The sequence below is a fragment of the Crinia signifera genome, chromosome 7 (genome assembly GCF_055691185.1).
Source record: "Crinia signifera chromosome 7, ASM5569118v1, whole genome shotgun sequence".
NCBI lineage: Eukaryota > Metazoa > Chordata > Amphibia > Anura > Myobatrachidae > Crinia > Crinia signifera.
The window spans coordinates 29,382,016-29,396,031 of NC_139223.1; the positions used below are offsets into that span (position 1 = coordinate 29,382,016).

General features: G+C 48.6%; 1 protein-coding gene across 1 annotated transcript; it reads left to right on the forward strand.

The window, feature by feature from the left end:
- The first annotated feature begins 8,805 nt into the window (after positions 1–8,805).
- LOC146021120 (WD repeat-containing protein 90-like) lies at positions 8,806–10,257 on the forward strand. Its single transcript, XM_083154921.1, has 4 exons — positions 8,806–9,466; positions 9,596–9,739; positions 9,969–10,088; positions 10,204–10,257. The coding sequence occupies exons 1-4, from the start codon at positions 9,371–9,373 to the stop codon at positions 10,255–10,257; spliced, it is 414 nt and encodes a 137-aa protein (XP_083011047.1). The 5' UTR covers positions 8,806–9,370.
- The last annotated feature ends 3,759 nt before the right edge of the window (positions 10,258–14,016 follow it).

The following is a 14,016-nucleotide window of genomic DNA, read 5'->3' on the forward strand; positions in this document are numbered from 1 at the left end:
CACGTGCGGCTGTGTGATTGTGGTGGAGGATCTGCATTCTGGGATGCAGCGACACTGGTTGGGACACCCCGAGGAGATCTCTACCCTGGCACTGACTCATGATGCCATGGTGAGTATGGCCCAACTGTTCCCTTCTTGTCATTTATGTGCATCAATAAATCTCACAAGATTTCTTTCACACCATTATATTGCCTCACTCTTACTTCTATTGCCCCAACCAGCCCCGTTCTAGCCACATAACTCCCATTCTCTACTCCCTCCACTGACTTTACCTGGACAAATCATCTTCAAGATAAACCTACTGAGTTTCAAAGCCCAACATGAGCAAGGCCCGAGGTACCTGCAGCAGCTTCTGATCCCATACTGTCCCACCCGATTACTGCGATCTGTAGATGAAGGACTTTTAGCAGTATCTAGAATCTCCCATAATTCACCTGCTTTTCCTCTACCTCCCCCATGGCAGCCCTCACTCATGGGTTTCTCCCCTCTGGGTAGTGCCTTGGAAAGGAAGAAAAGACACCAGCCCCTATAGAAGGGCCCCTCCTCTTTCCTTCTGTGTCTTTTTTTCCTTTCCGGGTAAGTGCAAGTGAGGTGGCAGGTGGACACTGGCTTACCCTACATGGGGAAACGTCCCTGCCGCGGCCCAGGCCCCTTGCAGAGGATGTGGGATCCAGTCAAAGAGACCCGGTGGATCTGTTCATGAGGCCGCATGCGGACCCCCCTGGGGGCAGCTACAGGCGGTGGCGTCCGCAGGAGTGATTGCTATGGCGGCACGGGATAGCGACTGCCGCGTCACTACCTGGCCCGCGTGCGTCTGCACAGGGCGGACGTCGACGGCAGTGCGCGGCGTCGGTATCTGAGCAGCGCTGTACTGGATAGTCAGCGTCTGGGGTCGCCAGCGTGTCTGAGGTCTTCAGTACAAGCGGGGTAAGGTGCCTATCGGGCAACTGGTTTTTGGCTCTTTTTTGCTGCGTTAACGCTGGAGGCTAATTAGTGTCGTGCATCAGGAGAGTTTTTTCTTGTTCTTAGCAGAGTATAGGTGCGCACTGCTGTCATGGAGGACGATGGTCGTGCTGTGAAAAAGTCAGGGTAAGCCACATTGTTTATGGGTGTCCACCTTAGCCTATACGCTTATATAAGTGATTGTTATGGTTCTATTATAAATCAGAGACCAGACCTCATTTAGACAAATGTGCAGCCTGTGAGAAAGTGTTACCTGAGAAACACGTGGGCATCTTATGTGAAAGTTGTAAAGGTGGCCATACATCAGAAAGATATTGTACCCAATCATACAATCTCAATTGATTGTAAGATGGATTGTATGCAGATTGTGCGCACATCTTGTGTACACAAATCATACAATCAATCATCAGATGGATTGTATGACTGATTGTATGATGGATTGTATGCAGATTGTGTGCACATCTTGTATACACAATCATACAGCAGATGGATTGTATGACTGATTGTAAGGTGGATTATGTGTAGATTGTGTGTCCAAAAACCACCAAGGACTGCCGGGGATTTCAAGGGAAATTGTACACAATCATGAGCGTAATCTATCTTAAGATCGGTCTTTCTGATGTATGGCCAGCTTAAGGCCCCTCAACAGTTGCCGCCAGCACAAATGTCGAGTCTAGTGGAAATGCTGACAGCAGCGTTGGCAGAGAAATTTGTGGCCAGGGAGGATTTGGAGAAAAGGTCCACTAAAAGGAAACATGTCATCCTTAGTGAGGACTCAGATGATTCTGTCCATCAGTCAACTAGTGCGCTTATGCCGGAGTTTGACTTGGATCAGATAGAGGATATGCCCAGTCAGGATAAGTTAGAGACTGAGGTGAATCCGGATATGATTGATAATCTGCTGAACCTGATCTACAAATCTCTGAATATTGATGATCCACAGGAGGACTTGAGCCTCCAAGAAATGTTATTTAAGGATAAGAAACGTAAAGGTAAAGTGTTCCCTCTGTCCAATACTCTGAAAGAAGTAATTTCAGAAGAATGGAAACACCCGGACAAACGTGTGGTTATCTCAAACAGGATGTATCCATTTGACAAAGAGCAGGTTTCCTCCTGGGAGGCAGCACCGAAAATAGATGCAGCAGTGGCAAGACTGTCTAGAAAGACCACTTTGCCCCTAGAGGAGGCCAATATATTTAAAGACCCTATGGAGAGAAAAATCGAGTTGGGTCTTAGGAAGCTGCAGTTGGTGGCAGGTGCGGCGTTGAAACCAGCAGCGGCTATGGCTGTTACCTCCAGAGTACTGCGGGGCTGGTGCCAGCAGCTGGAGAGCGATTTACTGGATGGAATCAAAAGATCTGAGCTAGTCAGGATGGTGCAGGATGTGCAACTTGTGGTGGAGTTCGTGTGTGAGGCCTCATTGGACTCAGTGTGCCTAGCGGCGAGAGCTGGAGCAGCGGCAGCGGCCACTAGGAGAGCCCTCTGGCTAAAGCCTTGGGCAGCAGATGTGCAGTCTAAAAACAGACTACTTTCCATGCCCTTTCAGGGTGATTACCTTTTTGGCAAACAATTGGATGACTTCGTTTCTAAAATTTCTGGAGGTAAATCCATGTGGTTACCTCAGGATAAGGTAGCTAAGAAGACTCCCCTGCCAAGGTTTAATAGATACCAGCAGCAAGAATTTAGGGAATCAAGGGCTTATAGGCCTGGGAGACCGTACAGAAGGGGATCATGGATTTCCAGGGCCAATTTTCGTGGCCAAGGGAACAAGGAGAGTAGATTCTCTTCTAAAAAAGACTCCCAATGACGCCAACCCACAAGGGGTAGGAGCCAGGCTGCTGAAGTTTCAAAGCGCTTGGCAGAGATCCACTTCAGATGAGTGGGTTCTAGAAGTGGTTCGTTCGGGCTACAAAATAGACTTTGTGAAAAAACCAGGGGAACTCCTGGTGCAGTCCCCTATTCCAGAAGACATTTAAGAAAGGGGAGCGTTATTGTGCAGTCTAAAAGAAATGCTAGATCAAAATGTGGTCAGCATAGTGACAGTCACAAGAGTTTCGGGGATGGTTTTCCCGATTCTTCGTGGTGAGGAAGGCCACGGGCGGTTTTCGAACCATCTTAGATCTGCGCAGGTTTAACAAGTTTATAAGAATAAAATCTTTCAGGATGGAATCAATAAAGTCTATCGGACCTAAATCAAGACGACTTCATGTCCTCGATAGACCTCAAGGACGCTTATCTACATGTTCCAATTTTCGAAGGGCATCGATAATTCCTGAGGTTCCGGGTCCAAGGGGTCACTTATCAGTTCAACGCGCTCCCTTTTGGCCTGGCAACTTCTCCCAGGACTTTTACAAAAATACTAGTGGTAGTAATCGCCTGGCTGAGACGAAGAGGGATAAGACTATATCCCTACCTGGACGACATCCTGATCGTGGCAGAATCAGAGGCTCAGCTGGTATTGCATACGGCAGAGGTAGTGGAATGCCTAAGGACACATGGATGGTTAATAAACGAGAAAAAGAGTCGTCTTGTTCCAACAAGAGAAATACAGTATCTGGGCGTGATCATAAATACCCAGAACCTGAATGTGTCCTTAACAATAGCCAGAAGAGAGAAACTGCTCAAGAAAATAATATGGATGCTGAAGAGAACGATGGTATCCTCTCGAGACTGCATGGAAACTTTGAGCCTCATGTCGGCAGCGCTAGAAACGATCCCATGGTCTCGTTTTCACATGAGAAAGCTTCAAACATGCTTTTTAATGCAGTGGGACAAAAACAGCAGGGGACTAAATCAACGAATAACTCTGTCAAAAGCGGCGAAAAAAGATTTGGACTGGTGGTCAGACGCGGAACGTCTGGCAACAGGGAGAAGTTTTGCAATAGAAAAACAAATAGTAATTACTACAGACGCCAGTCAGTACGGCTGGGGGGGCAACATGTGCCAGCCAGGTGGCTCAAGGACGTTGGTCAACAGAATGGCAAACAGCCCATTCCAATCTGAGAGAGATGGAAGCAGTATATTGGGCTTGCGTTCACTTCCAAAGCCTAATACGAGGCAGGGAATTGATTATAAGATCCGACAACCAGGCGGTGGTGTCTTATATAAACCACCAGGGGGGCACAAGGAGCAGGGCTCTGTTAGAAGAGACATCCAAGCTATTCGAGTGGGCAGAAGCTCGCGTGGTAAATATCTCAGCAGTGTTCCTCGCGGGGAAGGACAATGTGGTCGCGGATCAGCTAAGCAGAAAAGATTGTCTACCGGGAGAATGGTCTCTCAACAGTATAGTGTTCGACTTGTTGGTAAAGAAGTGGGGTGTACCTCAAGTAGACTTGATGGCGACAGAAAGAAACAGAAAAGTACCAGTCTACTTTTCAAGATTTCGGGACCCTCAGGCGGCTCAAGTAGATGCTCTGACAGCTGTGTGGAACATGGAAATGGCTTATGTGTTTCCTCCAATTCCCATAATCCCAAGACTACTGAAGAAGATCCAGAGAGAGAATGTGAAAGTCATAGCAGTGTTACCACATTGGCCAAGGAGGGCGTGGTTCAGTACAGTATGCAGGTTGGCAGTGGACAAACCATGGAGGTTGCCATCGACTCAGGATCTGCTGTCGCAGGGACGAGTGACAAGGGCGCAGCCCCCGTCCTGGAACCTGACGGCTTGGTTGCTGAGACCAAGGCGCTAACAGCAAAGGGGTTTGACAAGGAGGTCATTGTGACGTTACTTAAAGCCAGAAAAAGCTCCACAGTAAAGACATATTACAGAATATGGAAAAGATATGTGTATTGGTCAAAAAGTGAGCATAAGGATCCGAAGACTGTAGCCACGATATTGAGCTTCCTACAACAGGGTCTCCAGATGGGTCTCTCGGTGAGTACCTTGAAGGTACAAGTATCAGCGCTTGCTTCCATGTTAGACTGGGATGTGGCAAACAACAGAGACGTACGCAGGTTTATGCAAGCAGTAAAAAGGCTGAAACCAAGAATTAGAAGTCCATTACCACCCTGGGACTTAAATTTAGTACTAGGGGTGCTCATGGAAGCGCCATTTGAACCTATGCATGAAGTATCACTGAAATTGTTATCATGGAAAGTCCTATTTTTGGTAGCAATAACGTCGGCCCGTAGAGTTTCAGAGTTACAGGCATTGTGGGTAGATGAGCCCTATCTAAACTTCTACGAAGATAAGGTTAAGGACGAACCCGTTGTTTGTCCCAAAAGTAGCATCGGAATTCCACATAAACCAAGAAATTGTACTCCCGTCCTTCTGTTCCAATCCATCCAATAGTAAGGAGGAACGTTTGCATACATTGGATGTCGTCAGGGCCCTAACTATTTACAAACAAAGAACTGCAGAATTTCGCCAAGCCAAAAATCTGTTCATACTAACAGTAGGAAATAAAAGAGGACAAATGGCGTCCAAACAGACTTTGTCAAGATGGATCAGAGAGTGCATCCTGAAGGCATACCAAATAAGGCGGAAGGAGCCGCCAGAAGGGCTTAGGGCTCACTCCACAAGATCGGTGGCCGCATCCTGGGCGGAGAAGGAATCCGTCTCGGTCTTAGAATTGTGTAAGGCAGCAGGATGGTCATCGGTCCATACCTTCACGAGGCATTACAGAGTTGATGTAATGTCATCATCAGACGCCAAGTTTGGGAGAAGAATCCTTAGCGCGGCAGTATTGTGGAAAAAAAAAAGAAGATTTTCTTTTGTTGTTATAGCCGAGCTGGCTTATGTTTCTGTTTACGTGAGTATTACCCCCCTCTGGATTTATGTACTGCTTGGGTATGACCCATGAGTGAGGGCTGCCATGGGGGAGGTAGAGGAAACACCGGGTTATTACCTGGTAATGGGTTTTCCTCTACTCCACCATGGCAGCATATATTCCCGACCCTCACTCGTTTTTAATGTGTTGTGTACTAATCTGTTATGTTTTTAAGCTGGAGAATGCAAAGACACAGAAGGAAGGAGGAGGGGCCCTTTTATAGGGGCTGGTGTCTTTTCTTCCTTTCCAAGGCACTACCCAGAGGGGAGAAACCCATGAGTGAGGGCTGCCATGGTGGAGTAGAGGAAAACCCATTACCAGGTAATAAACCCGGTGTTTAGCCATGTGGCTCTGACTCTATGGAACTCACTTCCCCGCACAGTTAGAGAGGCCCCCACTCTAGAATCCTTTCACAAAACAGATTCAAGACTTTCCTGTTTACTCAAGCATTTACTTAATTCCCTTAAGACTCTCCATGCTCTCTGGAGTTTATGAAAATATTTTCTGTACTTCATTGTTCCTGTACTGTACTACATTCATTCGATCTGTTAAGTGCCTTGAGCCCCATTGGAGAAAGAGCTCTATATAAATAAGATTATTATTATGTTCCGAGCACTGTAGCCTTGTGTATTATTTCTGCCTAGATTCTGGCGTCCTCATCGGGCTCGGGAGATGGGTGTTCTCTGTGCCAGATTAGAATCTGGGACACACAAGAAGGCGTCTGTAAGAAAATCCTGCAGTATCACCAGGCGGAGGTGCAGGCCATGAGCTTCTCCCGGGATGACCGGCTTCTCGTCACTGTCGGTCAGTATGCAGCTCATTGGAGATTAGTCATTGGCCATCCAGCTGTCACATGTTTCTTAATGGGTGCACACAAGGTGCGATTGCCTTGGTATTCGATCCCGATCCGATCTGGATCGACTCGCACAGCAAGGCAATCGCATTGGATTTGGACTATATCGGACAGATCTGTACTATATAGGTTTGCCTGCACAGGTTATTTTTCTATTTGATATCGATGTCGCGGGGCCACACATCGGAATCTCATGTGTTTGATTTCCGTTCGATTACGATTCGGTTTTGATTATATAAGCAGAATCAAATCGAAAAATAGACCACATGGAACCATCTGTATGAGGCATTACGTTCTTACTGAACCATAAGTACTATATATTGTTTAGACTCCCACCATTGTCAGCACTAAAACTGCGGAAGGGAAGATGGCGTTTATTCTCTGTGATCTGGATCCGCAGCATTTCCTGAAATCTACTATTGACCTCTGGGTTCCATATAAATGTGACAGGCCGGCGATTACCGCCACATGGATGTTTTTGTTCAGCGTACTAGATTTATACGCTAAACACACTCACAGTTCTGACTGAGTTTTATTACCAAAGGGGGGGAGGAATCTTCCAATCAGGCGGCGCTGACCTGGTCACTAGGCTGTGAGGGAACCCAGCCTAGCGTACAGGTCTGAATTGGGCCTTTTAATGCTTGGTCTCGCTAAACAAAATCTATTTCTCTTTCGCCTTTTATTTGAAGTCCCTTCGGCAATGTTTTACATACATTAAAATAAAATGGCTTTCACCCCCTTATTTCTGGCCGGTCCATCAATGGCGGTGGCGGTCTAGGCAGCACTTGTTGGCACTCGGTGCAGTTCTCCCGTAAATCAGTGTTTGTCTGGCAGGAGATTTCCGGGATGGGAAGCTTGCACTGTGGAGCACCAGGACCTACGAGCTGTTGGCCAGTAGTAAGATGATCCAGCCTGTGCACGCCGTCGCCTTTAACCCGACACATGCCAATACTTTGGCTTGTGTGGGCACCGCTGCTGTAAATTTCTGTCGCCTAGAGGAAAATGGGACATCATCTCAGCTGAAGGTAAGCAAGCTTTCCCATTGGACAGCAAAAGCTACAGAATATGTGATTGGTGAAGTCCTGCTGTCTACTCTAGTAAGGGCCTCTGTAATGAACTCTCTTACTTGTGTCTGCTCACTGTGGAACTGGGAGATCGTGTCGGTCCCAAGTGTAGCCACAGGACCCATTGATGCATCCATGTCCCCCTCCCTGTCTTATCTCAGTTATACAGAGCCGTGGTACCGGATGAGGTTGGCTCGGCAGAGCTGACGTCCCTCACCTATAACCCCACCTCTCTGCTGTATACGGGCTGCAGCACAGGGCAGGTGTGTGTGTGGGATGCCCAGACTCACCGATGCTTTATGACGTGGGAAGCGGACCAGGGGGAGATCGGTGAGTGCCAGCTCCTTCAGCTGTCCGGCAAGAATTGCGTTCATTTCACATCAGGATAATTCTTTTATTTCTATCCGCCCCAAGGTGTTCTGCTGTGCAGAGGCAACAGGCTGGTGACTGGTAGTAACACTCGCAGGATAAGGCTGTGGTCCGTGGCTGCCGTGCAGGAGCTGAGAGAGAAAGGGTCCGAGGCCAGGTACGGGAGTTATTGTGTGACTGCGACGCGCCACCAACCGCAGCGATGGGAGGCTTGGCGCATGCAGGACAGGGCAATGAACTGGATCTCTCTGTAGGAATTTACTGTGACTCTTAGGAGAGTAACTGCTGCCGCTATGTAATGGTGATGGGTGCACTTTGCACACCAGTGATCCCCCCCCCCCCACGTGAATAGTACAATCTGCCGTGCTATACGCCTGGTTGTTGTTTTCCATTATTTCTGGTTGGACTGTGATTTATTGCTTCTCCTCTGTAGCTCCTCGTCTGTCCTAATGGAACAAGAGATGGCACTAGATGGCGCCGTTGTCAGTGCGACCTTTGACGATGCCCTGGAGATGGGTATCGTGGGTACCACAGCTAGCACGTTATGGTACATCAACTGGGTGGAGAATAGCAGCATCCGACTCATCAGTGGTCATAGGAACAAGGTACAGACACATTATTCTGGGAGAGCAAATTCATCCATAGGGGCTCATTTATCAATCAGTGATCAGACTCATTGTGTTCCAGCCAATCAGCTCCTAACTGTTATGTGTTTGAAAGCTGATTGGCTGGAGCCCCATTTATCATACGCACGGTGTTCTGTACACAGCGGGTTTTATCACTCGTTGATAAATGGCCCCATAGTTTGGTAACTACTTGGTCCCTTCTTAGAACAGAGAATTGTCTGTCTCTGTAGGTGACGGATTTGGTGGTGGGTCCGGGGGAGACGCACTGCGCGACATGCGGGGAAGATGGCAGCGTCCGGGTCTGGTCCCTCCATAGCTGCGAGCTGCTTCTTCAGTTCCAAGTCCTCAACCAGGTACCACCAGCCTCATTGTACATCTCCTGCTCGGGGATCTGCCGTGCCCGGTGTAAGGTTACTGCTATTACAGCATGGTATACTCCTTATGCCACAGAGCTGCTTGTGTCTGGACTGGAGCCGCCATGCCAGCACCGGGCAGAGGATCGCCGCCGGTTACAGCGATGGGACAATCCGTATCTTCAGTGTGTCTAAGACGGAGATGGAGATGAAGATTCATCCTCACCCTTGTGCCGTGACCGCCATTGCCTTCTCCCGGACTGGTTAGTGACTGCTGGGCCCATCCACGTGTCTCTGGCTATGGTTCTTGTGTCAGTGACGGCCATACTTTTATACAGGTGACGTACTGCTGTCCGGCGGGAAGGATGGACTGATGGCCATCAGCAGCCCGCGTACAGGAATGACTATCCGGATACTGAGTGACCACAAGGGTTCCCCCATCACCACCATCCAGTGCTCACCTAGAAAGGTACCAAATGGGCTGTCAGACTGCAACCTGTACTGTGTTTGCACCCTTGTATTACCTGGTGCACATCTCAGATGTTACAGCTAGGGGGCGATGGAATATGACAGTTACTTATGTTTCTGTCTTTTAAAGCCGGATGAACTAGGCCTGCAGGGAGGAGAGATCTGGTTGGCGGCCAGTTTGGACAGGCGTGTAAGTGTCTGGGCCTCTGATTGGCTAAAAGACAAGTGCGAACTCTTGGATTGGTTGAGTTTCCCAGCTCCAGACAGTGAAAAGGTAAGTGGTGAGACTGCGGCTGGAGACCGCATTGCATGGTATATATATACACCTGGTGCAGTTACACATGTACGATCAGGCTGCTGTATTATACACATGGCCTGTAGCGTTACATGCTGATGTCACGCGAGTCGCCTGTACGTCTCATTATCTGATACATGTTACCATTGTTTGTAGTCCTGCGTCCTTACATCTGATGCAGTTGCCTAAAGTTTGTTTTGTCACACAGGAAGCGGAGACCCCCATTCCCACCCTGGCAGCGTTCTGCCCGTGGCAGCCGGGCACGGTGGTGTACACAGGATTTGGGATACAGAAGGAGGTTCTGTTCTATAGCCTGGCACAGAAGCAGGTACTGCTATACTGGGATGGCATCGGCTGTTTCTCGTAACTCTGCCTCCGTTCTCCCAGCTCCTGCCCTCCGCTACTCCTGTAGTCTCATGCTTTCATCCCTGTTCTTCCTCCAGGTGTTCCTGAAAACTTGTCATGCTGTATCTGTTCTTGTAGCCTTTGCCAGCTGACCAGTCAGCGATTTAGCCATGGTATTAACTATGCCCGGGCCTAGACTGAAAAACCTAACTAGAAGTAATGAAAGGTGCTCTCATGCTGAGACTTGTAGTGCCACACACGGAAGCACATTACTAATTAGATATGTAATCATTTAGCAAGTCCCTGCATTTTCTGGTGTGTGAAGGAGGCGGGCAGGCGGCGAGTACTCACAGGGGTTGCTGGTCCTTGGTGCAGGCCGGGGATCCACAAAGGCGGCGGGCGCAGATGACGCAGCTGTCTGGCGGCAGTGAGGGTGCCAGAGAGCTGCATCATCTTCATCCGTCGCTGTCATGTCATTTGCGCCCGCCGCCAGTGTGGATCCCCGGCCTGACAGCACATAGAGGACCTGCAACGTGGGTAAGTACCCCCTAGCCCTTTTGCCGGGATTTTGGCTGGTGTGAAAGGGGTATAAGTGGGAGCAGTTACTGTGGTAGGTTAGGGAGTGTTAGATCAGTGGCAGCAGTTACTGTGGTAGGTTAGGGAGTGTTAGAGCAGTTGCTGTGGTAGGTTAGAGTGTGTCAGATCAGTGGCAGCTGTTACTGTGGTAGGTTAGGGAGTGTTAGATCAGTGGCAGCAGTTATTGTGGTAGGTTAGGGACGGTTAGATCAGTGGCAGCAGTTTCTGTGGTAGGTTAGGGAGTGTTAGATAAGTGGGAGCAGTTACTGTGGTAGGTTAGGGAGTGTTAGATCAGTGGCAGCAGTTACTGTGGTAGGTTAGGGAGTGTTAGATCAGTGGCAGCAGTTACTGTGGTAGGTTAGGGCGTGTTAGATCAGTGGCAGATGTTACTGTGGCAGGTTAGGGAGTGCCAGATCAGTGGCAGCAGTTACTGTGGTAGGCTAGCGAGGGTTAGATCAGTGGCAGCAGTTTCTGTGGTAGGTAAGTGAGTGTTAGATCAGTGTCAGCAGTTACTGTGGTAGGTTAGGGAGGGTTAGATAAGTGGGAGCAGTTACTGTGGTAGGTTACGGAGGGCTAGATCAGTGGCAGCAGTTACTGTGGTAGGTTAGGTAGTGTTAGATCAGTGGCAGCAGTTACTGTGGTAGTTTAGGTAGTGTTAGATCAGTTGCAGCAGTTACTGTGGTAGGTTAGGGAGTGTTAGATCAGTGGCAGCAGTTACTGTGGTAGGTTAGGGAGTGTTGTATCAGTGGCAGTAGTTACTGTGGTAGGTTAGGGAGTGTTAGATCAGTGGCAGCAGTTACTGTGGTAGGTTAGGGAGTGTTAGATCAGTGGGAGCAGTTTCTGTGGTAGGTTAGGGAGTGTTAGATCAGTGGCAGCAGTTACTGTGGTAGGTTAGGGAGTGTTAGATCAGTGGCAGCAGTTACTGTGGTAGGTTAGGGAGTGTTAGATCAGTGGCAGCAGTTACTGTGGTAGGTTAGGGAGTGTTAGATAAGTGGGAGCAGTTACTGTGGTAGGTTAGGGAGGGTTAGATCAGTGGCAGCAGTTACTGTGGTAGGTTAGGGAGTGTTAGATAAGTGGCAGCAGTTACTGTGGTAGGTTAGGGAGGGTTCGATCAGTGGCAGCAGTTACTGTGGTAGGTTAGGGAGTGTTAGATCAGTGGGAGCAGTTTCTGTGGTATGTTAGGAAGTGTTAGATAAGTGGGAGCAGTTACTGTGGTAGGTTAGGGATTGTTAGAACAGTGGCAGCAGTTTCTGTGGTAGGTTAGGGAGAGTTAGATCAGTGGCAGCAGTTACTGTGGTAGGTTAGGGAGTGTTAGATCAGTGGGAGCAGTTTCTGTGGTAGGTTAGGGAGTGTTAGATCAGTGGGAGCAGTTTCTGTGGTAGGTTAGGAAGTGTTAGATAAGTGGGAGCAGTTACTGTGGTAGGTTAGGGAGGGTTAGATCAGTGGGAGCAGTTTCTGTGGTAGGTTAGGGAGTGTTAGATAAGTGGGAGCAGTTACTGTGGTAGGTTAGGGATGGTTAGATCAGTGGCAGCAGTTACTGTGGTAGGTTAGGGAGTGTTAGATCAGTGGCAGCAGTTACTGTGGTAGGTTAGGGAGTGTTAGATCAGTGGGAGCAGTTTCTGTGGTAGGTTAGGGAGTGTTAGATAAGAGGGAGCAGTTACTGTGGTAGGTTAGGGAGGGTTAGATCAGTGGCAGCAGTTACTGTGGTAGGTTAGGAAGTGTTAGATAAGTGGGAGCAGTTACTGTGGTAGGTTAGGGAGTGTTAGATCAGTGGGAGCAGTTTCTGTGGTAGGTTAGGGAGTGTTAGATAAGTGGGAGCAGTTACTGTGGTAGGTTAGGGAGTGTTAAATCAGTGGCAGCAGTTACTGTGGTAGGTTAGGGAGGGTTAGATCAGTGACAGCAGTTACTGTGGTAGGTTAGGGAGTGTTAGATCAGTGGGAGCAGTTACTGTGGTAGGTTAGGGAGTGTTAGATAAGTGGGAGCAGTTACTGTGGTAGGTTAGGGAGGGTTAGATCAGTGGCAGCAGTTACTGTGGTAGGTTAGGGAGTGTTAGATCAGTGGCAGCAGTTCCTGTGGTAGGTTAGAGAGGGTTAGATCAGTGGCAGCAGTTACTGTGGTAGGTTAGGGAGGGTTAGATAAGTGGCAGCAGTTTCTGGGGTAGGTTAGGAAGTGTTAGATCAGTGGCAGCAGTTACTGTGGTAGGTTAGGGAGTGTTAGATCAGTGGCAGCAGTTACTGTGGTAGGTTAGGGAGTGTTAGATCAGTGGCAGCAGTTACTGTGGTAGGTTAGGGAGGGTTAGATCAGTGGCAGCAGTTACTGTGGTAGGTTAGGGAGTGTTAGATAAGTGGCAGCAGTTACTGTGGTAGGTTAGGGACGGTTAGATCAGTGGCAGCAGTTACTGTGGTAGGTTAGGGAGGGTTAGATCAGTGGGAGCAGTTACTGTGGTAGGTAAGGGAGTGTTAGATAAGTGGCAGCAGTTACTGTGGTAGGTTAGGGAGTGTTAGATAAGTGGCAGCAGTTACTGTGGTAGGTTAGGGAGTGTTAGATCAGTGGCAGCAGTTACTGTGGTAGGTTAGGGAGGGTTAGATCAGTGGCAGCAGTTACTGTGGTAGGTTAGGGAGGGTTAGATCAGTGGGAGCAGTTACTGTGGTAGGTTAGGTAGAGTTAGATCAGTGACAGCAGTTACTGTGGTAGGTGAGGGAGTGTTAGATCAGTGACAGCAGTTACTGTGGTATGTTAGGGAGGGTTAGATCAGTGGGAGCAGTTACTGTGGTAGGTAAGGGAGTGTTAGATAAGTGGCAGCAGTTACTGTGGTAGGTTAGGGAGGGTTAGATCAGTGGGAGCAGTTACTGTGGTAGGTTAGGGAGGGTTAGATCAGTGTGAGCAGTTACTGTGGTAGGTTAGGGAGTGTTAGATCAGTGGCAGCAGTTACTGTGGTAGGTTAGGGAGTGTTAGATAAGTGGGAGCAGTTACTGTGGTAGGTTAGGGAGTGTTAGATAAGTGGCAGCAGTTACTGTGGTAGGTTAGGGAGGGTTAGATCAGTGGGAGCAATTACTATGGTAGGTTAGGGAGTGTTAGATAAGTGGGAGCAGTTACCGTGGTAGGTTAGGGAGTGTTAGATCAGTGGCAGCAGTTACTGTAGTAGGTTAGGGTGTGTTGGATCAGTGGCAGCAGTTACTGTGGTAGGTTAGGGAGTGTTAGATCAGTGGGAGCAGTTACTGTGGTAGGTTAGGGAGTGTTAGATAAGTGGGAGCAGTTACTGTGGTAGGTTAGGGAGTGTTAGATCAGTGGCAGCAGTTACTGTGGTAGGTTAGGGAGTGTTAGATCAGTGGGAG